General features: G+C 40.1%; 1 protein-coding gene across 3 annotated transcripts in view; it reads right to left on the bottom strand.

Moving 5' to 3' along the window:
- The window catches only part of LOC139759112 (ras GTPase-activating-like protein IQGAP1), a 424460-nt gene that overhangs the window by 42022 nt on the left and 358651 nt on the right, over nt 1–23787 (bottom strand). For 2 of the 3 annotated variants that reach the window (XM_071681072.1, XM_071681074.1), the window contains exons 2-12: nt 12830–12926; nt 11337–11571; nt 9412–9556; nt 7391–7548; nt 6777–6911; nt 6469–6553; nt 4387–4481; nt 3262–3454; nt 2328–2488; nt 1766–1900; nt 953–1109 (exon numbers count right to left, since the gene is read on the bottom strand). In XM_071681072.1, the coding sequence (XP_071537173.1) occupies nt 953–1109; nt 1766–1900; nt 2328–2488; nt 3262–3454; nt 4387–4481; nt 6469–6553; nt 6777–6911; nt 7391–7548; nt 9412–9556; nt 11337–11571; nt 12830–12926 (1596 nt within the window). Of the gene's footprint in view, nt 1–952; nt 1110–1765; nt 1901–2327; nt 2489–3261; nt 3455–4386; nt 4482–6468; nt 6554–6776; nt 6912–7390; nt 7549–9411; nt 9557–11336; nt 11572–12829; nt 12927–14087; nt 14240–23787 lie in introns of those variants that run through there. The other variant, XM_071681073.1, reaches the window with a different exon arrangement.

Below are 23787 nucleotides of genomic sequence, written 5' to 3'. Positions count from 1 at the left end.
ACATATTCATACTTGCTTGCCTTCATCCTTTCCTGTCACTACCCAGCCCCACAGGAAAACAGCAAATAGCAAAACTCTTCCAAGCCAAATATGGTCTTCTACACAGACCACAATCATGTGAGACAAGTACTATATAAAGGCAAAAACACTAAAAATAAGTCCATGTAACCCAAAAGCTCATTCACTCAAACAAAAAATTGTGGAAAAAACAGAATGGTTTATTTATACATGCATGAAGTGGAGGGGACATGGAAAAGGAGGAGCTAAGGAAGAGATGAAATATTCTGGGTTTGAACTTGCAGACTGGTGTAAGGCATGCAAGAAATAGAGCGATCTGGAGTGATGTGGTTTCAGGGGATGATGCTGTCTATGGTCTGAACCAGGGCATGTGAAGTAGTCAGGTGAAACAATGGAAAGGTTTGTGAGGTCTTGTCATGGATAGGAAGCTATGGTTTCAGTACATTACACAAGACAGCTGGAATGTGCATGTAAACATATGTGGCCATTTCTTCATCTGTTCCTGACCCTACCTCACTAATATGGAAATCTGAGAACAAGTATGAACAAAAAAGAAGGGTGGATATGGAAATATTGAGAGAAAAAGGGTTTGAACTGCAAGAGAATATTCATACTGGATCAAGGGTCTACATGCTGTAACTGGGCTGAGCCAAGGTATTTGTGGTCAGGGTAGTCCGCAGAAGTGTTTGTGGGGCCTGGCTGTAGATGGTGGGCTCTGGATATGTCAGATGAAGATACTAGAGGCATTACTGTGGACTGCATATAAAGGGAAATTTCTACTTATGTTTCACTTAAACACATGAGGCAGTGCTGAGGATGTATGTGAGTGATGTTGCAGGGCTCAATGCTGTTACTTAAGCCATCCCAATAAACTTCAAATTAAGTTATGATAATAGACACATAAAAAAATATAAGAAAACATTAACAGACTTACTGTTATTATCTTCAAGGAGTCTTGAATTAACATCATCCACTATCTGTTGGAGATCCAGGTATGTGAGAAAAGGACAAGGATCATTAGATGATATCTTGGTCTGGCGTAGGTTTTCCATGGCAGAGCAGTACTCCCAACAATGACTTTCTTCCAGATTCTGAAATGGTTATGCAACATGTTTTTTGTTCCTGGATAGTAAGTGTTATTTCCTAATTGCTTATACATAAAAAGTAGAGAAAAAAGGCTATCATTCCTTTCAAACTTTGCTTTTGTGACCAGGACAGTGATATTTTTAAATCTATTCATTTCCAATTGGACAACAGGCAAATTTGCACATTTTTATTCACACAAAGTCAGAAAAAACATAGGAATCAAAATTAACATGCATTTACACTAATGTTAAACAAAAGTGATCACAAAAGATTTAGAAGCGATTAGTTTTTTGAGATTTACAATTGTACTGTAAATCACTTTCACGAATCAGACCCCAAATATAACCTCACATTATGTTCTCATTTTATGTTCCTTGGTAGCAGCGTTCAAACTCCAGCATATCCTGATGGAAGTGCTCACCTTGCTCCTCCGAATAAGCCTCCATGTTTTCCATGAATTTATCTAGATTAGCATCAAGGATATGGACTTTGAGGGACATCCCGCAACCCATTTTGCTGTAATTCTTCACCACAGTCTCAACCAGCTCCACAAAGTTTTTGGCCTCATGATATTCTTCAATCTGAGCAATAGTGATAAGAACATTTTCATACAAAGAGGAATTATCTACTTGTTAAAAAATTATGAATTGTTTACACTAACCTCTACATGTGTGTGACAATCAGACAAATAATGCCACACCTCAGTTGGATTGCCTGTGTCTAGGGCAGCATTGACCTGAGCTACAGCAGACAGCAAACGGACTCCTCCCTGTATCTCTTCCAGGTTCAAATCAGTCTTAAATGAACAAGAAATAGATATTTCAGCAAAGTTATAGGATGTAAAATATATTCATATACATGTTATCATTTCCCATAAATAATTTAAAATGGTTTCTAATAATTCCTTCTGTAAATACTGATAACTGCATACCTCTGCATGCTAATAACCCTCCCCAAAATACTTTGATAACTTTATATCAAAAAGCTACTCAATTTCCTTCCCAGAAAATGCATGAGAATGTGTTGTCATTGGCATAAATGAAAGATGACTGACTTTGGGGAAAAATCATTGCACACTACCACTTTAAGAACCACCCAGGCTCAGCAGGCATCTTTGACATACAGTATAGGCATGAGACTAGATGCATAAATTTCCATCTAGAGAAGCTTGCCTTGTTCAAAAATATGTCTGTAAAGTCAGGCATTTTACCAGGTATACTAACTTGGGCATCAAAGCGAATAGCAGCCATTTCTTCATGGTACAGTGGTGATGCAAAAGCAATAAGAGGTGGAAGATGAGATTGTAATGACTGAAGTGCCATTAGGGTGTCTGATGGAAAGCCATGGTCTAAACTCTGGTTCACAGCAGAGATTCCATCCATCACTGAAATCCAAAGATCAGTTTAAGGACTGGAACAATGCAATTGGCAACATGTTTGATGTAAAATTTTTGTTGCACATCATGGGAAAAACTATAAGCTGTGTAATTCCAAACTTAATAGAGATTATAGAGAACATATATTGCATAATACAATGAGAACCTTCCAAATTTCTAAAACCACTGGATCTACAAGAGTCTGCAGTGTTAATAATTGTTACTATACAATTATCTATTTTTTTCTGCTATCAACAATAATGAGTTTTAGTAGCAAAAAAATCACTTAAGTGAAGCGGAATAACATGAAAAATGTGCAGAACTAAGAAACCCATAGGTTGGTTTCCGTGGTAGACTGCAAAGGAAGGAAAGGGAGGCATCCATCAGCGAACTGGCAATTTTCACATCTAATTTTCTCTATGTATTCATAAGGTAACAAAGGACTTTGATACAGATGACAGGTTAAAAACTAAAACATTTCCAAAGAGGCATCATCTTTAAAATCCTTCCCATACATGCCAGCCACTTAATTTACTCATAGTTATACTTTATTGTGAAAGGTGTACCAAACATTTCTACAATTTGTGGAGGGTTGACTCTCAAATTCAGAATATACTTTTTATAAGGATGTCCCCCACTCTCTCTTGATCTGAATGCATAAAAATTACAGATATCTGAGTAAAATTTCCAGAGGTTATGGATTACAAATGCCTTATCATGATAGTGCATGTGCCAACATATTAGTTACTTCCTTATTTCAATTACTTTGCAGAATTCCTTACATTTTTGTTGGGTTTCTACTTCTTTGTTGACTGTTGAGATGACCATCTGTATCACGATCTTGCTAAGTGTGGTAGGTAAAAGTGATGTGCCAAGACTACAGTTTAAGCTTTGATTTTTCCCCTGGTTTTGTGACTCAGCCAACTCTTTTGCCATGCCTTTGAGGTATTCTTCACAAAGCTCTGACTTGATACTCTGTGGAAGGCAAAACATAATAAACCAAAAGAATTTTCATAGAAACATCTTCATTAGAAAACAGTGATATCACTGGTATCAATCAACTTTGGTTTGATATACAAAATACAATTCCTTACTAAATAAGCAATTCCTGGGTTAATTCTATTTCAGAGTGACAGAGGAATCAACTAGACAGTGGTGTCTTGGTCTTAATCATAGGTTTCTTTGACTCTCTACTGAAAAATCTAGTGGCTACTGATAATATATCTCTATTTATGGAATAGAAGATAACTAACCTTCAAGTGAAAAGAGAAGAATTAGTACACAAGCATCCCATAGACATAAGAGGTATACAAAAGACTCAACGACCTGCTAACAGAATTTGTGACAAACAAGAAATTCGTAATAAAGACAATACGGTTATAATGGGAAACTCTACTCTTTTAGTATCAAAGGGAACATAATACCTTACCAGATGCTTTGGGGGTGGACTTAATGAGACTGAAAGTTCCCTAATACAAATAGCTGACAAACCTATATGCAAAATGAATACATTGGATCTAATGCTAGCAACAAATGAGGATCACATAAAAAATGTCATAGCAGGAGAAAATTTTGGTACACGCAATCTCAGGGCAAATCATTTTTAAGGGACCTTTCATTGCTCCCTGTAATGTTGATTAACATATTCAGGAAAACTTATCACATTTTAGATCCAAATTTTAATGATCTTTGCACTGTTCTTGACTTCATGAGCTGGTATGATGCTATAATTGAAAATGATTTGGAAACCCCTAGGAAAACTTGTAAGATTCAAAATACTCGAGGTAGAATAATCCATCTCCAAGTCAGCAATTTTTTCCTTAGGACTAGATGCAAAAGTAATGTATCATATATTCCTATATATAAACTGAACACAATATCACACTTCTGTCAAACCTCTAACAAACCTTGAGGGAAAGAACTGGTGAGCAGAGTGCTTGAAAAAATGCTTCAACATTTTCATTTCTTACAGCATCTTCTACTCGCTCTAAAGCACAGATGGCTGAAACAAAATGTTTATAATGAGATATCTGAGTGACTTTTAAAACTATAAAAGAGTAATAATAAAATAATTACATGCATACTTAATCGATGTTTCCTGTGTCAGCGAGGTAGCGCATGGAAAGACAAAAAAGGCCACATTCTTTGGCTCAATCACTCATATGCACATATATATACATAAACACCTACACACACACATATACATATCAACGTATACATACATATACATACAAAGACACATACATATATATACACATGTGCATATTCATACTTACTGCTTTCATCTGTTCCTGTGGCTATCCCGTCACACAGGAAATTGCATCCCCCCCTTCAGCGAGGTAGCGCCAGGAAAAGACAAAAAGGCCACATTCATTCACACTGAAGTCTCTAGCTGTCATGTGTAATGCACAAAAACCAAACACACACACACACACATATTCATTATCATCATTCATTTTACTTGACTGCCATTTCTCCATCAGCGAGGTAGTGCCAGGAAACGGAAGAAGAATGTCCCATCCGCTCATATACACACATATATGCATAAACTCCCATATGTGCACATATACATACATACACATATACATATATACACATGCACATGTTCGTACTTGCTTGCCTTCATCCATTCCAGGTGCTACCCTACCCCGAAGGGAACAACATTGCTACCCACTGCTTCAGCGAGGTAGTACAAAAAAAAAAAAAAAAAAAAAAAAAAAAAAAAAAAGGGCCACATTCTTTCATACACATTAGTAATGGTTAACTAATCTATTTTCATATTTTGAATCCCCTGAACAATACTTAATTTTTCATCTCTCATGTACAAGTCAACCCAAATTTTTTGATAGCAAAACATTTGAAAATCAAGCCACTAGATGTAAATTTTTGATATTTTCTTTAAATTCAACCCCAAAATACTTACCAGAAGCTACATAAACAATTTGACTTTGTAAGCACTCTAATCACAAAATCCTTTAGAACTTTAGTTCATATCTTTTCTTTCATAAATATTCTCACTTTTGTTCATATCTTTTTTCTTTCATAAATATTCTCCACATTTCACATTAGGAACTAACAAAAAAATGGCCTCATTCACTCCCAACCACTTTCTAATGGTCATAAATAACAAACTGAAACCAAAGTCCCCTATCCACAACCAGGCCTCCCTGACCTTTCTGTGGATTCTCCTGACCAAATGGTTTCCCTGGCTCTACCCAGTGATATGAGAAATACCATTAGTTACAATTCCATTCAAAGGTGCGATGCTATCACAATAACAAAGAAATAGTAACAATGGCGCTGACATCAGAAACTGTTCCCACCAATGCCTCCCTTAGACAAGCCAAAAATGATCCAAATAGCATTGTCCCTTTTCTTGCATTTTTTGCTCTCTTTTGAATTTTCTCATTCTCTGCTACACTGATGAGTGTGGCCTGCAATGTTCTTAGTAAGATATTTGGAGCACATTTGGATTCTTTCTATAAAGGAAATACTAAGTGAGAAACAGCATGGTTTTAAGGAAAGGAGGTCTGATTTGTACTATATATTATTCCTGAGCAATTAGGAATCTTTCTCAGAGATCAATGTAGCGGCTTGTGATATAAGGCATCTATACATAATGATAAAGGATGTGGTCCAATTTGAATAATATGTAAGGGGGTGGAAAACTGTGGCAACAGTACACTAATGTTTGAATCAAAGATTTTCACAATAAATAAGTAAAGATATTCATAGCACTCATTAAGGGCCCCCTTACTATTATTATTACAACTGACAGAATGCACCATTTTCAACCTTTTCAGGAGCACATAAATACTATTACATCCATAACAAATCTTTAAATAAGTGGATCTGCTATACAACATTTACATCCTGTCCCTTTGCTTATAAACCAGGCAACAACTAGGGGAAGATGAAATGCATATTTCTACATGTGGTGAAATCAAGAGTTCATAGTCAATGTCAGTACAGAAATAAAGTGTCTTAACCGTTAACACAGCTGATGTGTCCCTGGATCTCAGCCTGAGTAAGCAGTTCATCATAGGCATCTGGAATGTAGTCCTCATCACGACTCTGAAACATTTCAACAAAACACACAATCAAAATCTTTCCCTAATTCTGTTTATCCCTATGTATACTTACAATGCGGAAACAAGCAATGAATACCTCAGTAGTAAGGAAACCTAAACAAGGACTGTGTTAGAGGGTGGTGTACTCCTTGATGCTGAAGTCATCAAAGTTTGGGGCACTGACATAAAAATAGTAATGCAAAAAAAACCAAAAACTTTAAACACACCTTGTTTATAGCCATTTCCCTCTTGTGCATCTTAGCATCAGAAAGACACTGAAGGTAATAATCAATGTTCTCATCAAAAACACTCTGCATATGACACGATGGGTTTTGAAGAGTTTCTGCTAGGTCATGGTAATCCTGTCAAAAATAAATGTAAATCTTTTTTATTATCACCACCTTGTAACAAAACATTCCATACTTTATTATTGGCTACAGATGAAATTCCTTTAAACTTTATATTTTCATTAGCATATCACTAGCTGAAAACACCTAATGGTTAATCAAAACTCAAAAACTAGTATGGAAATAATAAAAACACCTGTTCAACCATACTTGCATCTTTGCGTACTACTATACTACAGTCTTGTACAATATTTTATGTATGGTCTTATGTTTTGTCTACTCAAATCTGCCTTGCACACTATTATTGAACCAATCAGAATGTCTGCAACCCAGAATGATCTTTCTTTCCTTCTCTCTCTCTAGCTAAAGACAAACACTCACACCAGCATGTTGTTAAAATGTCCAGTTTCAGGACTAACCAACATTAAAATCGTCTGGGTTCTGAAGGATACAATGAAAAATTAACAAAAATAAAAACAATTGTCTGTGCATACATTTTTTTCAATGGCTTCATTAACAGCAATAACAGCAGCATGCAAAGTCGCCTCATCTACTGGTAGCTCACTGGCAAGGATACCTCCAATCTTGCCAAACTGTGGCAACTGGCAACCATATTTACTAAGCTCCTTCATCATAGCCTGCATTACTTCCTCTGAAAAATGAGAAAAAAAGAAAAATTGGAAATTATCACACACACCAATTCAAATTATCTAAATTCATACAAAACAATGTCTCACCAAAAATTTTACTTCTGATGCAACACGTTTTGGTACACAGATATGACATATTGCATATTTTGACAATCTTAAAACAGAGCCCTATGATACCCCATCATCACAAATATATAAACAGAGTAAAGAGCATGCAAATGGAAACAATTGCTTACACTCCCTTTCCCATAAGCACAATGATCATCATGACATACAGACCATCTTAACCCTTCAATCCATAAACGACTCCAGCTGTACCAGTATGGGTTACCATATGAAGACCCTTGTAAAAGTTGCCTTTTCCTGCTCTTATGCAAATTCAAAGCATGCATCTTGTATGACACACATCCATATTAACACAAACTAAATGCCCTAAGAACACTTTGTAAGTGGCACCAGATTTGGAGAAAAAATATCTCTACAGAAAATTCATCTGCACCAATTCAAGCTATGCCTCACCTCACATGTCTTCAATCTTTTCAAAAGTAAAGCAAATATAAGGAAACAAAATAGTGTGTGCAGAACAATCATTGGCTGCCTAAACCTCAGAAGAAAAAATGACCTTCCTAATATAATCCCAACTCACCTTGCTTGGCAAGTCTAAGCTAATAACAGTAGTCTTCCACCCAAACCACTCTAAAACTAAACACCAACCCCAGGCAGAAATAAAAAAACTTGCTCTTGCTTCACACTTCAGTAATTTCTTCTCATTAGTTCACATCCATTCTATGGCTATCATGTATCATGCAATGAAAGCATATTTGGGAAACGGGAGCTCCCTTACATAACTGAAAAAATCTTCAATGAACAGATAGATTAACTTGCAAGAGAGAAAATAAACAGTAAGCAGTAAAAATGCCTCTGTGCCAACTTTGGGGTCTGCAGAAAGAGTAGAAGGACAGGATGTGGATGACATGTCCAACTCCACAAAATTAGAGGTCTTGTTTCTGATTTGAGCTTGGTGTCACACTTTTCATATTTCTAACGGACGCACAAAGTTGATGGCTAATAACATGTGCAAAAATATAACAAAGCACATATCAAAAATGAACAGAAGGAAAAGGTGTGGCTGGAATGTCTGAGGTGATCCCTCTTTGATATCAAATTCTACTCATCTACCACATACATACAGAAATGGCAGTGACTAATACACAGATATGCAGAAATATCAAACTATACTCGCTAAATGCATTACTACTACAAATGATACTTGTCAAAATATGTTTGAAAAATATCAAAGCTCTGTGTTTATTGTCTGTTACACTGAAGTTCTCCTCAAGCCCAGAACTGCATCCATGAAAATCAGGCATGGCTGTAATACAATCCATACAACAGAGGCCATGTGTGGGGTGGTAGTTACCCTCCTCCTTACTCTTCTAAAATCACTCTCTGAGTCGCATATTTCTTCAGCTTCCATATCTGTTCTTGCACAATTTTCTCTCCCACTGACACATCTGGTGGTAAGTGTTCCTTCTTGTCAATTAGCTCTGTCAACAATATACATATTTTCCAAAACCTGCAAGGTCAACAAGCATGCATCTACAATGGTAATAACAGGTGTACTGGGGAGAGCAAAATTTGTTCTTCCATTTGCTGGGTGACTGAAAATACCTCTAAATGCTTCTACGTTACCATCAATCAGATCACAAATGAAAAAGACATCAAAAAAGTTGCATCATATGACACTGTTGGCCATCCCCAAACAAAATATCACATGACGCTGATAGCCATTTAAGGGTTATGAAAATAAAAAAAGTAGGGTACATACAAAAACAGATAAACAAATGTAAAACACTGTTCCAAACCTGGAAAGTTAACTTTGCCATATAGGTTCTGTATCTGTGGTGCAATTCCAAGCCGAAACAGGTAAAGGCTGAGAGCATGGAGGCAAAACACAACACGTGGCGTGTTCTTGCGGTCATACACATCAGTCGTTTCTGGATAGAAAATCTGTAATACAAAGAGAGCTTTAAGTCATTTCATCAACTAAAGTCTTACCACATCTATTTCTCAAGAGAACTGCACAAAATCTCCTAATCTTCTTCAATCTCTTCTGACAAGACCCTTCACTTCCTGCAACTTTCACAGTTACATTGCAGTATTCTACCACAATACAAGCAACAAAAAAAGGTGCAGTGCTACATCATGCACCTAGAACACTTGCTTGGTTGATTAGAATGCCTTATTCATTACAATTCACTGGTACATCCTTACATTGAATACTGTGTTCATTTCTGGTCACCCTGTTTTAGAAAAAAACAGAATGGAAACTATACTGAGTTTCAAAGACAGAAATAAATCCTATGGGAGTTACTAGAAGGTCTAAACATAAAAAGTTTCAAAAAAGGTAAAAAAAAATATCATTTCATACTAATATTGAAAATGATCAAAGGCTCTAACAAATCTGATATAAGCAGCTATTAGACTGATTTCACTTTCACATTACAATTACCCCAGGAGTTCCTACAGCTCCAAAACAACTGGCATCAGAGACAGAATGGACTCCATTCAAGTGGAAAGTTCTTTGATGAGACTGTACTCTTTGCCAAATGAAAGTGATAGATTCTCACCAAATGGTTTCACTTTATGCAATGCATACCAAAGTAAAAGCAAACACCTTACTCTGAATGAGACAAAATAGATTTTTCTTCCCAATTTCTTTCTATTCATACCTTCAGTGTTCTCATCAAAGCATCAAGAGAAGGGCCACCTTGTTCCCTTAATGTCGAAGCTTAGGGTACCACGAGTTTTCCCAAGATACCACAGACTCTACTCTTCTGAGTTGTTGGTCTGATTACAGGATGAAATGTTATGTTCTTGCATGGAGTACTACTATCACAGCTCTGATATTTTCTGTCCTACATACTTACTTCGGCTGAGTTTGAAGAAACCTAATTCATAAACTCTCTACCTAACCTCAACAATTGATCCACTTTCCCCACACTACATTGTTGGTTCTCTCTGCCTCTCAAAAAAAAAAAATCTCAAGTTTCTGTTCTGAACAGCTGGCTGCTATCATCTAGATTGGGCAATACTCAGATAGGTTAGACCATTGTGATGTCTCTTTGCTTCCCAACACAGCAAAGATTTGACTCTTAAACCTCTCAAGTTTTTCCTTACAACTAAAACCTGTAACCTTTTAACTGATTGGTTTTCTGCCTCATTTTTTTTTCTTTTTCCCTAATCAAAGCCTGCCTCAACTGAAAGCTATTGTCTGTGATTGTAACTTGTGATTTTTTTGAGGGAGAGGTATATGTTGCCATGTGTATAACTCCTTTTAAGCTACTTCATCAAAATTTCCAATTGCTTTCGGGAGTCTCCTTTGGAGTCAGAGACCAATGATAATCCTGACTTTTCCCCAATCGCCAGAAGAAAACAGGCATCAATCTTTCACTGCATTTGGTAGCACTGTCCTATCCCATCATACAATATCAATCTGGGAAAAAGGCCCTAATAACACTGCATCCTGATCAAATGTTGATATTCTCCTTTTTTGTTTTCTTACCTTTCTTGCTGCATGTGCTACCTGTTAAATCCATGAATGTCATCTCAAAATTTTTACAACAAATTCACTCCAATGCATCTTCTAAGAAATAACCACCACAGACTCAAAAACTCACTCACTTTATATTTTTCTTAAATTCTTCCCTTCTTATAAACATTATTTCTTTTTGCACATCTTTTCATATTCTATCATACAAAAATATGACAATGACAACTGAACACTTACACAAGGCAATTTAATTTTCTGTAAAGCTTTAAGGAAGTGGTTGACATTGTCTGTATGTCTGAATGTCAATCCACTAGTCCGATATCTGATCAGGTCTGCATCATAAATGCGTCGTAAAGGAACAGTGTCAGGGGCAAAGAAATTAGCTAACTTGGCAAGATAAACACCATTACGCAATTCTTCTTCCAAGTCTCCAGCTTCTGGTAATTCCTCCCTGATACATGCCTCCATCCATCTGTTGAAAAAGATAAGTCATTACTGATGTACTACACTGAAATACTAAATATGGATAACTATCTGGTCAAACAACATATTAGATACTAAACCCAAAGGAATCAAATACTAATCCTCTAAAAAAGAGTTCTGGCATTACTCAGGACCTTTCTAAATGCTCCTTGAGCTCAAAGCAGCTACTTTCAGTAGCACGAAAATGTAGACTCCTTTGGGGTGAGTTCTCTCATGAGACTGCATTCCCAAACTCGCCAAAGGTGATCCTACACCTGTAGTGTAACAATAATCTTCTAAAGCATAAAAATAAATTAAGAACACTGCTAAGAGGTGCAATCCTTACCTAGTGCCTGCCCACTTCATTGAAAACATTCACCTCATAATCAATGAAATAATATGGTATAACTTATTTTTCCTAACCATTTCTACACATTTTAAGAAAAACTATAAAGGAAAATAGTTAAGGAAGATAGCATGTCACAAAACCCCCCAAAATGTCATAGTATAGCATAACACAATGAGTGCCACCCATATTGCCTAAGTTATGTTCAAATGGGTTGGTTGAAGAATGTTTGATACAAGATTACAGAAAAAAATAAGGAAAGACTCACCTACCGGCAAATTCCATACTTCTACAAGAAGTATGGTTCAGGAAGATGGCAGCTTCGGATGATTAGAAACATTCTGTTTTGGAGCGTGAAAGAGGAAAAAGGATAGAGAAATATCAAAATACTAAGAAGATAATGCACAAGTGACAATAAGATGATAAAAGTGGCAGTTAAAGTATGGAAACCTCTATGAGCAAGAGGGGCATACACTGTAAGAAAAAGGAAAGAATGGGGGAACAGTGGAAATTGGTTGAGGTTGCCATCTTAGCCAGAAATTCTGCAATACTCCTAAGCTTTTATTCAAACAGGTAAGTTGTTAAACAAATAAATTTATGGAATATTGTTCGTCATATCGTCATAGCAAAGTGGATAAGATCTAAGAATGCTTTCTGTAATGATTTAAAAGTCCTTCCAATACTTTTCAGAAGAGAATTGCAGAACAAAGAAAGTTTTTGAAGTACATATATTGTTTAAAGAATATTGTATGACAGAACCCTATACACTGCGCAGTGCTTAAGTTCATACAAGTATGGTTCTAACAAGACAAGTTTCAAAAACTATCACTAATGATTATTATAGGCCTAATCATCTTGTGCCTTGAACAACCCAACTCTAACAAAATACATTACTTCAAACTCTAAAAATAACTGGTCTTACTTTCTAGCCTCTTCTAAGTGACAGAGATACTGGTAGGAAATGTTTTTGCGGCGCTGCTCATCTATCTCTTGAGCACTAAGGCAACCCTCGTCTGGTCCTGTAAGAAGCACATTCACATTATTTCTGTCAAGACTGATAATTCAAAATTACGAACATCTATAGTACTAATCTAAATCACTTCCAATAAATGTAATGGATAACTATTTACCCTGTAAAATATTTAAATATGGAAAGGACAAAAGAGGTGGGGGAGGAGCAGAAAATAATAACAATTAATTCATCATTATAATCAACTAATCACTTTTACTTCCTGTAAGTTGTTAATAATACTAATAACGATTATTCATCTTCGTTAACATTAACTAATCACCTCCACTTCCTGTAGGTTCTGCAAAATGAAGTCCTTTTTACCAATTCCATACCTTCAGTGGTCTCTAAAAATCATACAATGCCAAGGTAACAATAATTTAGGGTTTCAATTAATTCACTGCTTTGGGTGGACAGATCAAGAGCCACTGGGCATGAATACCAATTCAGACAAGTACACACACATTCTCAGCACTGGTAATGTCATGAAATTCTCTTCGGGATGAGGCAGACTACAAAGAATGTCAACCTTTTCCAAAACATCCAATACGGCATAGAAAACAAAAAGTGAAATTAGATAAATCATATACCTTACCAACTTGATAAACTACTCTCTGATATCTTATGTAAGTGCAGTGAATAATCATACGAGAAAAAATTTAGGGAAAGTCTCATCACCCTAATGATGATGTCCTTCCTTCAAGACATTATCACAAATAAATACAACAGCATTAATGCGTGTCTTAAACAGTACACAACTTTACCAATATCATTTCTCCATTAACTCTCTGTCAGGAGATTTCAGACCCCAGGTACACAGAGCCATGCTATTCTATCATGGACCAGAAAACAAGTGGTAGGAACCTCACACACAACAAACCCTTTAGTAAAACCTGGTAAAGTGATTTACATGTCCATTCATCGTATCAAACATGGTACATCAACTTGTCATCTCATATTTCACTCAAAAATGAGTCCCCTGCTCCAACCCAATGATTCTGCCAGTTCATAGGCAGGTTGCGGTATTCACCAGGGCATTTCCCGTTAGTTCATCAGCTGACTGTGGTGGAATCCAAGGAGATGAACTTCTCATATCTTAAAGTCTTCGTTCCATTACTTACCAATGCCTCATTCAACTACAAACTTCAGAGAGGTACCATCAGGCACTAACCTTTATTTACGTGGGCCATCGTTGCTGGGACACTTCAATAAGCCTTTAAAATTTAACGTACCACTCAAAACAGACTAGTACTGTCAATTTCCCGAACCGCCATTTCTTCATATGTGGGAGCGGAGGTCTGTGATTGGTTGACTAATCCTAGCTGTGATTGGTCGGGCACTCCAGATTCTAACTTATGATTGGTTCTCCAGTTAGCTAAAGTCGGACACATTATTCAATTGTTTTGAGGAAGTGGAATATCATATCAACATTATATTACCTTCCATTTACTACTTTTTGTCAATTAAAATCATTCATGGTACAGGAATTGATATAAATTTAATCCTAACCATTTCATATCTTAAGCCACACCCGTTTTCGAGTTTATCTGATTATCTTTTTCTAGGCTTTCGGCAATCTTACCTTTTATTCTGCAGAACTTTCACCAATTCACACGGTATAGTGTTATAAATAATACTCCAATAAAGTATAGGAGGAAACAGACACATGCATAGAACATTTCAACTGTATTTCTGCGAACGAAGCAAGTCTGTATACATTTCCACACTTAGCCGCTAATCTCTGTAAAGATAACATGAATTCTTTCACGTGTTTTGTACAAGCTTGCAATGTATAAACAGGTTCGGCTTGGAGTATTCAATGCATGAGACAATTTTGTTTATATTCAGGTATGTGGATAAACATTAAGAATTCCTAAATTGCATATAATATGATCCCATGTGAAGACTAAAGGGTTGACAGTACTTCCCTAACTTTGCGAAAAGTAAGCTAATATCAAAGAAACAATCTATGGCTTGTAATATCTAATAATTTTTAGGTAAAATTTATTCGTCAGTAAAACTTACAACACAGGAAGCGATTACTAGTGTATGTATGAGTCCTACCACTAAACTATTTTATTCTTTTCTTACGTTTTCTTTGGAAGTTAAAACAACTTTTTTTTTTTTTAGAGAACGTGCATTCCCAAAGTAGCCAGAACTATTCCGTAATTTTCAGCAATAGGAACTACTACTAGGGAGCTCTCGCAGTGCACATGATGTCGGTCTCGATGTCTACCAAACAGGGACCACAGATCAAAAGATGTGGTGATGTGTTTCTTTGTATGGGAGGAGCGTAAGACGATTAAATTATATCCCATTAGATATATACTTATGTGAAACCACACTCCCCAGGCATATACGTGTTATGTTTTCTCGTTTGCGTTCTGGACACCACTTACCTCTAATGCACAACAAACATGAATTCAACATATTACGGAACCCATCATACCCAAAGTATAGCTTTAATTTTGAAGAAAACTTGTTCTTTAAGACTGGGTTGTGTGGGTGTTTGTTTAGTGCTTGTCATATCAATAACATGAATGTGTTCTGTTGATGGTTTGCACAAGTTGGCTAAGCATAAAGGTGTAATTTTCATTCCTTTTTATCTAGAGTTTAGTGGACGATTTAGGTAGGAATGGTCTAGTACTGGTGCAAAGAACTGGGTGTCGATCATATTCAAGCGAGATTGTGATGGGAGTGTTTTTCTTTCGTTATGCTAAATGTTTGTGACTAAGAAGCCACTAAGACCTCCTCCCGCCCAGTACTATACGCAAACCTCTGGCCTGCCAGACATGTGAGGTCAACCTTGAAGGAACTGATGAAGACTCAACAAGAGACCTACACGCACACACACACACACACACACGTGTGACAGTCACATCACTTCAAACACGACACAGTCAGACTCCGTTAACAACAGGTTCATAACGGAAACCCAAATGAGGACGTAGAACCACGGTGAAACAATAAGCTATATTATTCACCGCACCCATTCCACCACAACAGTAGAGGTATTGACTAAATGATAATAAAAGGAGCTACAATTCAAACAACACTGGCCACACACATACGTGTGTCTGGGCTCACAATGACCCTGGCAACCCGTACGAATGTATACTGTATAAATCTACACAGCATTTCCTAATACACTGTCGCACATACTACACTAAACGGATCCTGTGTATAAATGTGGACTGACTAAACTGAACAGATGATATATAATTTTCATCACTGTGCATGAAGAAACGGATTTAATCAAGTAAATCACGCGACACTCATCTTTACAGAAAAATATAGCTTAAGATGAAATGACAAATAAGCCATATATCAAACAACAATGATTGATAAACAGAGAGGTACCACGGGACTCGAATCACTACAATGTAAACATATCTCTGATTACCCAACCGTCACCACCACTACATCCGCCATAACCGAAGTCAACCACGAATACAGAACACCTACAGTAAACGCAAGTATATAAACTGCAAGTACACCAACACAAGAAAAAAATATGACATTGAAAGATAGGCAAGACTATATTAATGCAGTGCCGCGCCTGCAGTAAAGAACATACTTACGAGGCGCCACAGCCTGGCAACGGTTTAAACCAGTTGAAACGATTCATCGAGCCGAGTAACAAGATCCGGGGAGCGCGCAAGGAATTTCTGATCTTTCTTTGTTATTGTTGAACTGTCGAACCTCTCCTTGTATCTGGTCATTTGTTCTTTTATACTTTTTTTCTTCTTCAACAGGTAACAAAACTTATCAACAGTCTGATGATCGACCTCATAATCTTCTACTGTTTTCAACCATCTACGACTCGTCTCGTCTCGTCATAACTATTTTCTTAAGCTGAGATTTAGACAGAATTTCCCAGTTGGGTTAAACGTTTCTCAAACTCACTTTTTTATATTTTCCCATCTGAAACTCCTGACTACTTTCCCATATCCTTCATTGGCTTTGTCGTTCCACCAGTGAGTACAACAAACATACAAGGTATCAACCGTAATGCTTAATCTCTCTTGAAAATCTCTCATTATACAAACAGTTACGTCAGTATGTAAGGATAGTTGGAGTGTTGTTTACATGTCCTTGTTTGTGATCACTAAGATTACACAAGTATATATATTCAACAGTATGAAGTCATGATTTTACATTTGGGATGGCCATAGCTCTTTGTACTTACTCGACAGAGTCAAGTCTGAAGCAAGCATATGTTCACAATCAAACTTGAATTTGTTACCCATATACAGTAATTCATTTTCTATGATGTTGAACGGTATCATTTTCTTTCGAGGCAACTTTAGGGGTTCCTCATGTCTTTGTCCGAAATGAGTAAAATATGCTTTTGCTCATATGATAAACAATATAGTTTCTTCTAAAAAGAATGAGCATACATAACTTCTATATATTTTTTCTGTGCACGACGGTATCTAACTGATTCGTTCTTAAGAAGAGCTTATCGTCACAGCTATAATAACATTTAGTAAAACAACGTGTTTTTTTTTTTTTTTAAGAGTACATAACTTGTACGTAACCATCTTCGGCTTAATGATGTAACTATTTTCTAGCTTATTGAACACTAAGCTGTCGACAGTCATTAAGTTCAATAACAATTTCCTCCCGTGTGCATTTGATGTGTGAAAATATTGACGGGAAACATACTGTCTATTTTTGTATGTCCTTTCATGAGGGTTGACCACCATGCTTGTACCACGAGCGACATGTGTGTCCTGAGATCCTAGTGTCTGAACACGTGCTTAGGCCAGGTACAAACACACACCCTTGCACGTGGTTACATGGCGAGTGGAAAGTCTCCTTCGACGAGGACCTAACACCGTCAGTGGACGGAAAGCGATACAGTCTCGTCCAGGAATTTCGCACATCCCTGCTACTGATTGCAACGCAGCCTTGAGGCTGCAGGAACCTCATAAAAGGGTGTCTGTGGTAATTAAAACTACTATCTATCTATCTATCTATCTATATACTGTCATGCCTACGGCCGCCAGGGGAGATCAAACCCCAGGGTGTGGTGGGTTGGCAGTGACCTCGTGGTACCTGGCCCACGCGCACTATGTGCACCAGACTCCTGCTGCGACCTAAACTGACTCTCCCCGCCAACGCGAGGTCACCTGGTGGTCATGCTGGAGCGCGTGAGTAGCCTCGCTCGCTCACCCAGGTCGGACCGACCCTACCTTTGGCGCGTCACAGACAGATCTTCGTCACTCTACTCGTTGTGATTACTAGTCAAAACCTACTCCTTCTGTGCCTCAAACCCACTCTAGACTGTACTGTGCCACACCGTACGACCACACTTAGTACCTTTCTTGTTATCACGACCTAACCTTTGCGGGAAGTTATACCGGTACACACAAACACCTTAAAACACACCCTATATACCATACACACAACCCTATACCTCCATACACCCACCCTACACTTTCATACACGCCCTAGGCGTCCTACAGAGGGAGGGGGATGAAGGCACAGCGATGACATACAGCACCTGGAAGCCCGGGACGGACCTGCGCGGGAGGAGACCCATCCGCGGTGGCGCGCCGCTCCCATGCGCAGATGACCACGGCAAGAAACTACTGGCCCCATAACACCGCGCATCTTACCGTGGGTGATGTCATCCGTGGTCATCTCGGCACCTTGCCCCAAGTGGCATCCCCAGTGTCATCAGCGGCGCCTGGTAAGGCCACCAGGGGCATCTCCCCCTCGCTTCCAAAGTTCAAAGTGCTCACATACCACCTCCTCCGCCGCCGCCGTTGTCGACTCACAAAAAACGGAATAATCACGAAGTTCATTGATCAGGGTCAGTGTCAGCGATAGGCGTCTGACGGGGGACTTCTGTGGGTCAATGTCAGCAATAGGCGTCTGACGGGGACTTCTGGGGGTCAATGTCAGCAGTGGGCGTCTGACGGGGACTTCTGGGGGTTAGTGTTAGCGGTGGGCGTCTTATGTGGACCCGTGGGGTGCAGGAGGTAGGCGTTAGCGTAATAGTCTGGCGGGGACTTCTTGGGGTGCCAGTAAAAAAAATAATAGACCACGTGTCACCACTTGATTGATCTCCAGTACCCACACCTGGTACCTTCTTATGACCACGTGTCACCACTTGATTGATCTCCAGTACCCACACCTGGTACTCTCTTATGACCACGTGTCACCACTTGATTGATCTCCAGTACCCACACCTGGTACTCTCTTATGACCACGTGTCACCACTTGATTGATCTCCAGTACCCACACCTGGTACTCTCTTATGACCACGTGTCACCACTTGATTGATCTCCAGTACCCACACCTGGTACTCTCTTATGACCACGTGTCACCACTTGATTGATCTCCAGTACCCACACCTGGTACTCTCTTATGACCACGTGTCACCACTTGATTGATCTCCAGTACCCACACCTGGTACTCTCTTATGACCACGTGTCACCACTTGATTGATCTCCAGTACCCACACCTGGTACTCTCTTATGACCACGTGTCACCACTTGATTGATCTCCAGTACCCACACCTGGTACTCTCTTATGACCACGTGTCACCACTTGATTGATCTCCAGTACCCACACCTGGTACTCTCTTATGACCACGTGTCACCACTTGATTGATCTCCAGTACCCACACCTGGTACTCTCTTATGACCACGTGTCACCACTTGATTGATCTCCAGTACCCACACCTGGTACTCTCTTATGACCACGTGTCACCACTTGATTGATCTCCAGTACCCACACCTGGTACTCTCTTATGACCACGTGTCACCACTTGATTGATCTCCAGTACCCACACCTGGTACTCTCTTATGACCACGTGTCACCACTTGATTGATCTCCAGTACCCACACCTGGTACTCTCTTATGACCACGTGTCACCACTTGATTGATCTCCAGTACCCACACCTGGTACTCTCTTATGACCACGTGTCACCACTTGATTGATCTCCAGTACCCACACCTGGTACTCTCTTATGACCACGTGTCACCACTTGATTGATCTCCAGTACCCACACCTGGTACTCTCTTATGACCACGTGTCACCACTTGATTGATCTCCAGTACCCACACCTGGTACTCTCTTATGACCACGTGTCACCACTTGATTGATCTCCAGTACCCACACCTGGTACTCTCTTATGACCACGTGTCACCACTTGATTGATCTCCAGTACCAACACCTGGTACCCTCTTATGACCACGTGTCACCACTTGATTGATCTCCAGTACCCACACCTGGTACTCTCTTATGACCACGTGTCACCACTTGATTGATCTCCAGTACCCACACCTGGTACCTTCTTATGACCACGTGTCACCACTTGATTGATCTCCAGTACCCACACCTGGTACTCTCTTATGACCACGTGTCACCACTTGATTGATCTCCAGTACCCACACCTGGTACTCTCTTATGACCACGTGTCACCACTTGATTGATCTCCAGTACCCACACCTGGTACTCTCTTATGACCACGTGTCACCACTTGATTGATCTCCAGTACCCACACCTGGTACCTTCTTATGACCACGTGTCACCACTTGATTGATCTCCAGTACCCACACCTGGTACTCTCTTATGACCACGTGTCACCACTTGATTGATCTCCAGTACCCACACCTGGTACTCTCTTATGACCACGTGTCACCACTTGATTGATCTCCAGTACCCACACCTGGTACTCTCTTATGACCACGTGTCACCACTTGATTGATCTCCAGTACCCACACCTGGTACTCTCTTATGACCACGTGTCACCACTTGATTGATCTCCAGTACCCACACCTGGTACTCTCTTATGACCACGTGTCACCACTTGATTGATCTCCAGTACCCACACCTGGTACTCTCTTATGACCACGTGTCACCACTTGATTGATCTCCAGTACCCACACCTGGTACTCTCTTATGACCACGTGTCACCACTTGATTGATCTCCAGTACCCACACCTGGTACTCTCTTATGACCACGTGTCACCACTTGATTGATCTCCAGTACCCACACCTGGTACTCTCTTATGACCACGTGTCACCACTTGATTGATCTCCAGTACCCACACCTGGTACTCTCTTATGACCACGTGTCACCACTTGATTGATCTCCAGTACCCACACCTGGTACTCTCTTATGACCACGTGTCACCACTTGATTGATCTCCAGTACCCACACCTGGTACTCTCTTATGACCACGTGTCACCACTTGATTGATCTCCAGTACCCACACCTGGTACTCTCTTATGACCACGTGTCACCACTTGATTGATCTCCAGTACCCACACCTGGTACTCTCTTATGACCACGTGTCACCACTTGATTGATCTCCAGTACCCACACCTGGTACTCTCTTATGACCACGTGTCACCACTTGATTGATCTCCAGTACCCACACCTGGTACTCTCTTATGACCACGTGTCACCACTTGATTGATCTCCAGTACCAACACCTGGTACCCTCTTGTGACCACGTGTCACCACTTGATTGATCTCCAGTACCCACACCTGGTACTCTCTTATGACCACGTGTCACCACTTGATTGATCTCCAGTACCCACACCTGGTACTCTCTTATGACCACGTGTCACCACTTGATTGATCTCCAGTACCCACACCTGGTACTCTCTTATGACCACGTGTCACCACTTGATTGATCTCCAGTACCCACACCTGGTACTCTCTTATGACCACGTGTCACCACTTGATTGATCTCCAGTACCCACACCTGGTACTCTCTTATGACCACGTGTCACCACTTGATTGATCTCCAGTACCCACACCTGGTACTCTCTTATGACCACGTGTCACCACTTGATTGATCTCCAGTACCCACACCTGGTACTCTCTTATGACCACGTGTCACCACTTGATTGATCTCCAGTACCCACACCTGGTACTCTCTTATGACCACGTGTCACCACTTGATTGATCTCCAGTACCCACACCTGGTACTCTCTTATGACCACGTGTCACCACTTGATTGATCTCCAGTACCCACACCTGGTACTCTCTTATGACCACGTGTCACCACTTGATTGATCTCCAGTACCCACACCTGGTACTCTCTTATGACCACGTGTCACCACTTGATTGATCTCCAGTACCCACACCTGGTACTCTCTTATGACCACGTGTCACCACTTGATTGATCTCCAGTACCCACACCTGGTACTCTCTTATGACCACGTGTCACCACTTGATTGATCTCCAGTACCCACACCTGGTACTCTCTTATGACCACGTGTCACCACTTGATTGATCTCCAGTACCCACACCTGGTACTCTCTTATGACCACGTGTCACCACTTGATTGATCTCCAGTACCCACACCTGGTACTCTCTTATGACCACGTGTCACCACTTGATTGATCTCCAGTACCCACACCTGGTACTCTCTTATGACCACGTGTCACCACTTGATTGATCTCCAGTACCCACACCTGGTACTCTCTTATGACCACGTGTCACCACTTGATTGATCTCCAGTACCCACACCTGGTACTCTCTTATGACCACGTGTCACCACTTGATTGATCTCCAGTACCAACACCTGGTACCCTCTTGTGACCACGTGTCACCACTTGATTGATCTCCAGTACCCACACCTGGTACTCTCTTATGACCACGTGTCACCACTTGATTGATCTCCAGTACCCACACCTGGTACTCTCTTATGACCACGTGTCACCACTTGATTGATCTCCAGTACCAACACCTGGTACCCTCTTGTGACCACGTGTCACCACTTGATTGATCTCCAGTACCCACACCTGGTACTCTCTTATGACCACGTGTCACCACTTGATTGATCTCCAGTACCCACACCTGGTACTCTCTTATGACCACGTGTCACCACTTGATTGATCTCCAGTACCCACACCTGGTACTCTCTTATGACCACGTGTCACCACTTGATTGATCTCCAGTACCCACACCTGGTACTCTCTTATGACCACGTGTCACCACTTGATTGATCTCCAGTACCCACACCTGGTACTCTCTTATGACCACGTGTCACCACTTGATTGATCTCCAGTACCCACACCTGGTACTCTCTTATGACCACGTGTCACCACTTGATTGATCTCCAGTACCCACACCTGGTACTCTCTTATGACCACGTGTCACCACTTGATTGATCTCCAGTACCCACACCTGGTACTCTCTTATGACCACGTGTCACCACTTGATTGATCTCCAGTACCCACACCTGGTACTCTCTTATGACCACGTGTCACCACTTGATTGATCTCCAGTACCCACACCTGGTACTCTCTTATGACCACGTGTCACCACTTGATTGATCTCCAGTACCCACACCTGGTACTCTCTTATGACCACGTGTCACCACTTGATTGATCTCCAGTACCCACACCTGGTACTCTCTTATGACCACGTGTCACCACTTGATTGATCTCCAGTACCCACACCTGGTACCTTCTTATGACCACGTGTCACCACTTGATTGATCTCCAGTACCCACACCTGGTACTCTCTTATGACCACGTGTCACCACTTGATTGATCTCCAGTACCCACACCTGGTACTCTCTTATGACCACGTGTCACCACTTGATTGATCTCCAGTACCCACACCTGGTACTCTCTTATGACCACGTGTCACCACTTGATTGATCTCCAGTACCAACACCTGGTACCCTCTTATGACCACGTGTCACCACTTGATTGATCTCCAGTACCCACACCTGGTACTCTCTTATGACCACGTGTCACCACTTGATTGATCTCCAGTACCCACACCTGGTACTCTCTTATGACCACGTGTCACCACTTGATTGATCTCCAGTACCCACACCTGGTACTCTCTTATGACCACGTGTCACCACTTGATTGATCTCCAGTACCC

The sequence above is a fragment of the Panulirus ornatus genome, chromosome 32 (assembly GCF_036320965.1).
Source record: "Panulirus ornatus isolate Po-2019 chromosome 32, ASM3632096v1, whole genome shotgun sequence".
Classification (NCBI taxonomy): domain Eukaryota; kingdom Metazoa; phylum Arthropoda; class Malacostraca; order Decapoda; family Palinuridae; genus Panulirus; species Panulirus ornatus.
The sequence above is the reverse complement of the archived record's forward strand: the minus strand, read 5'-3'. Positions and strand labels throughout refer to the sequence as shown.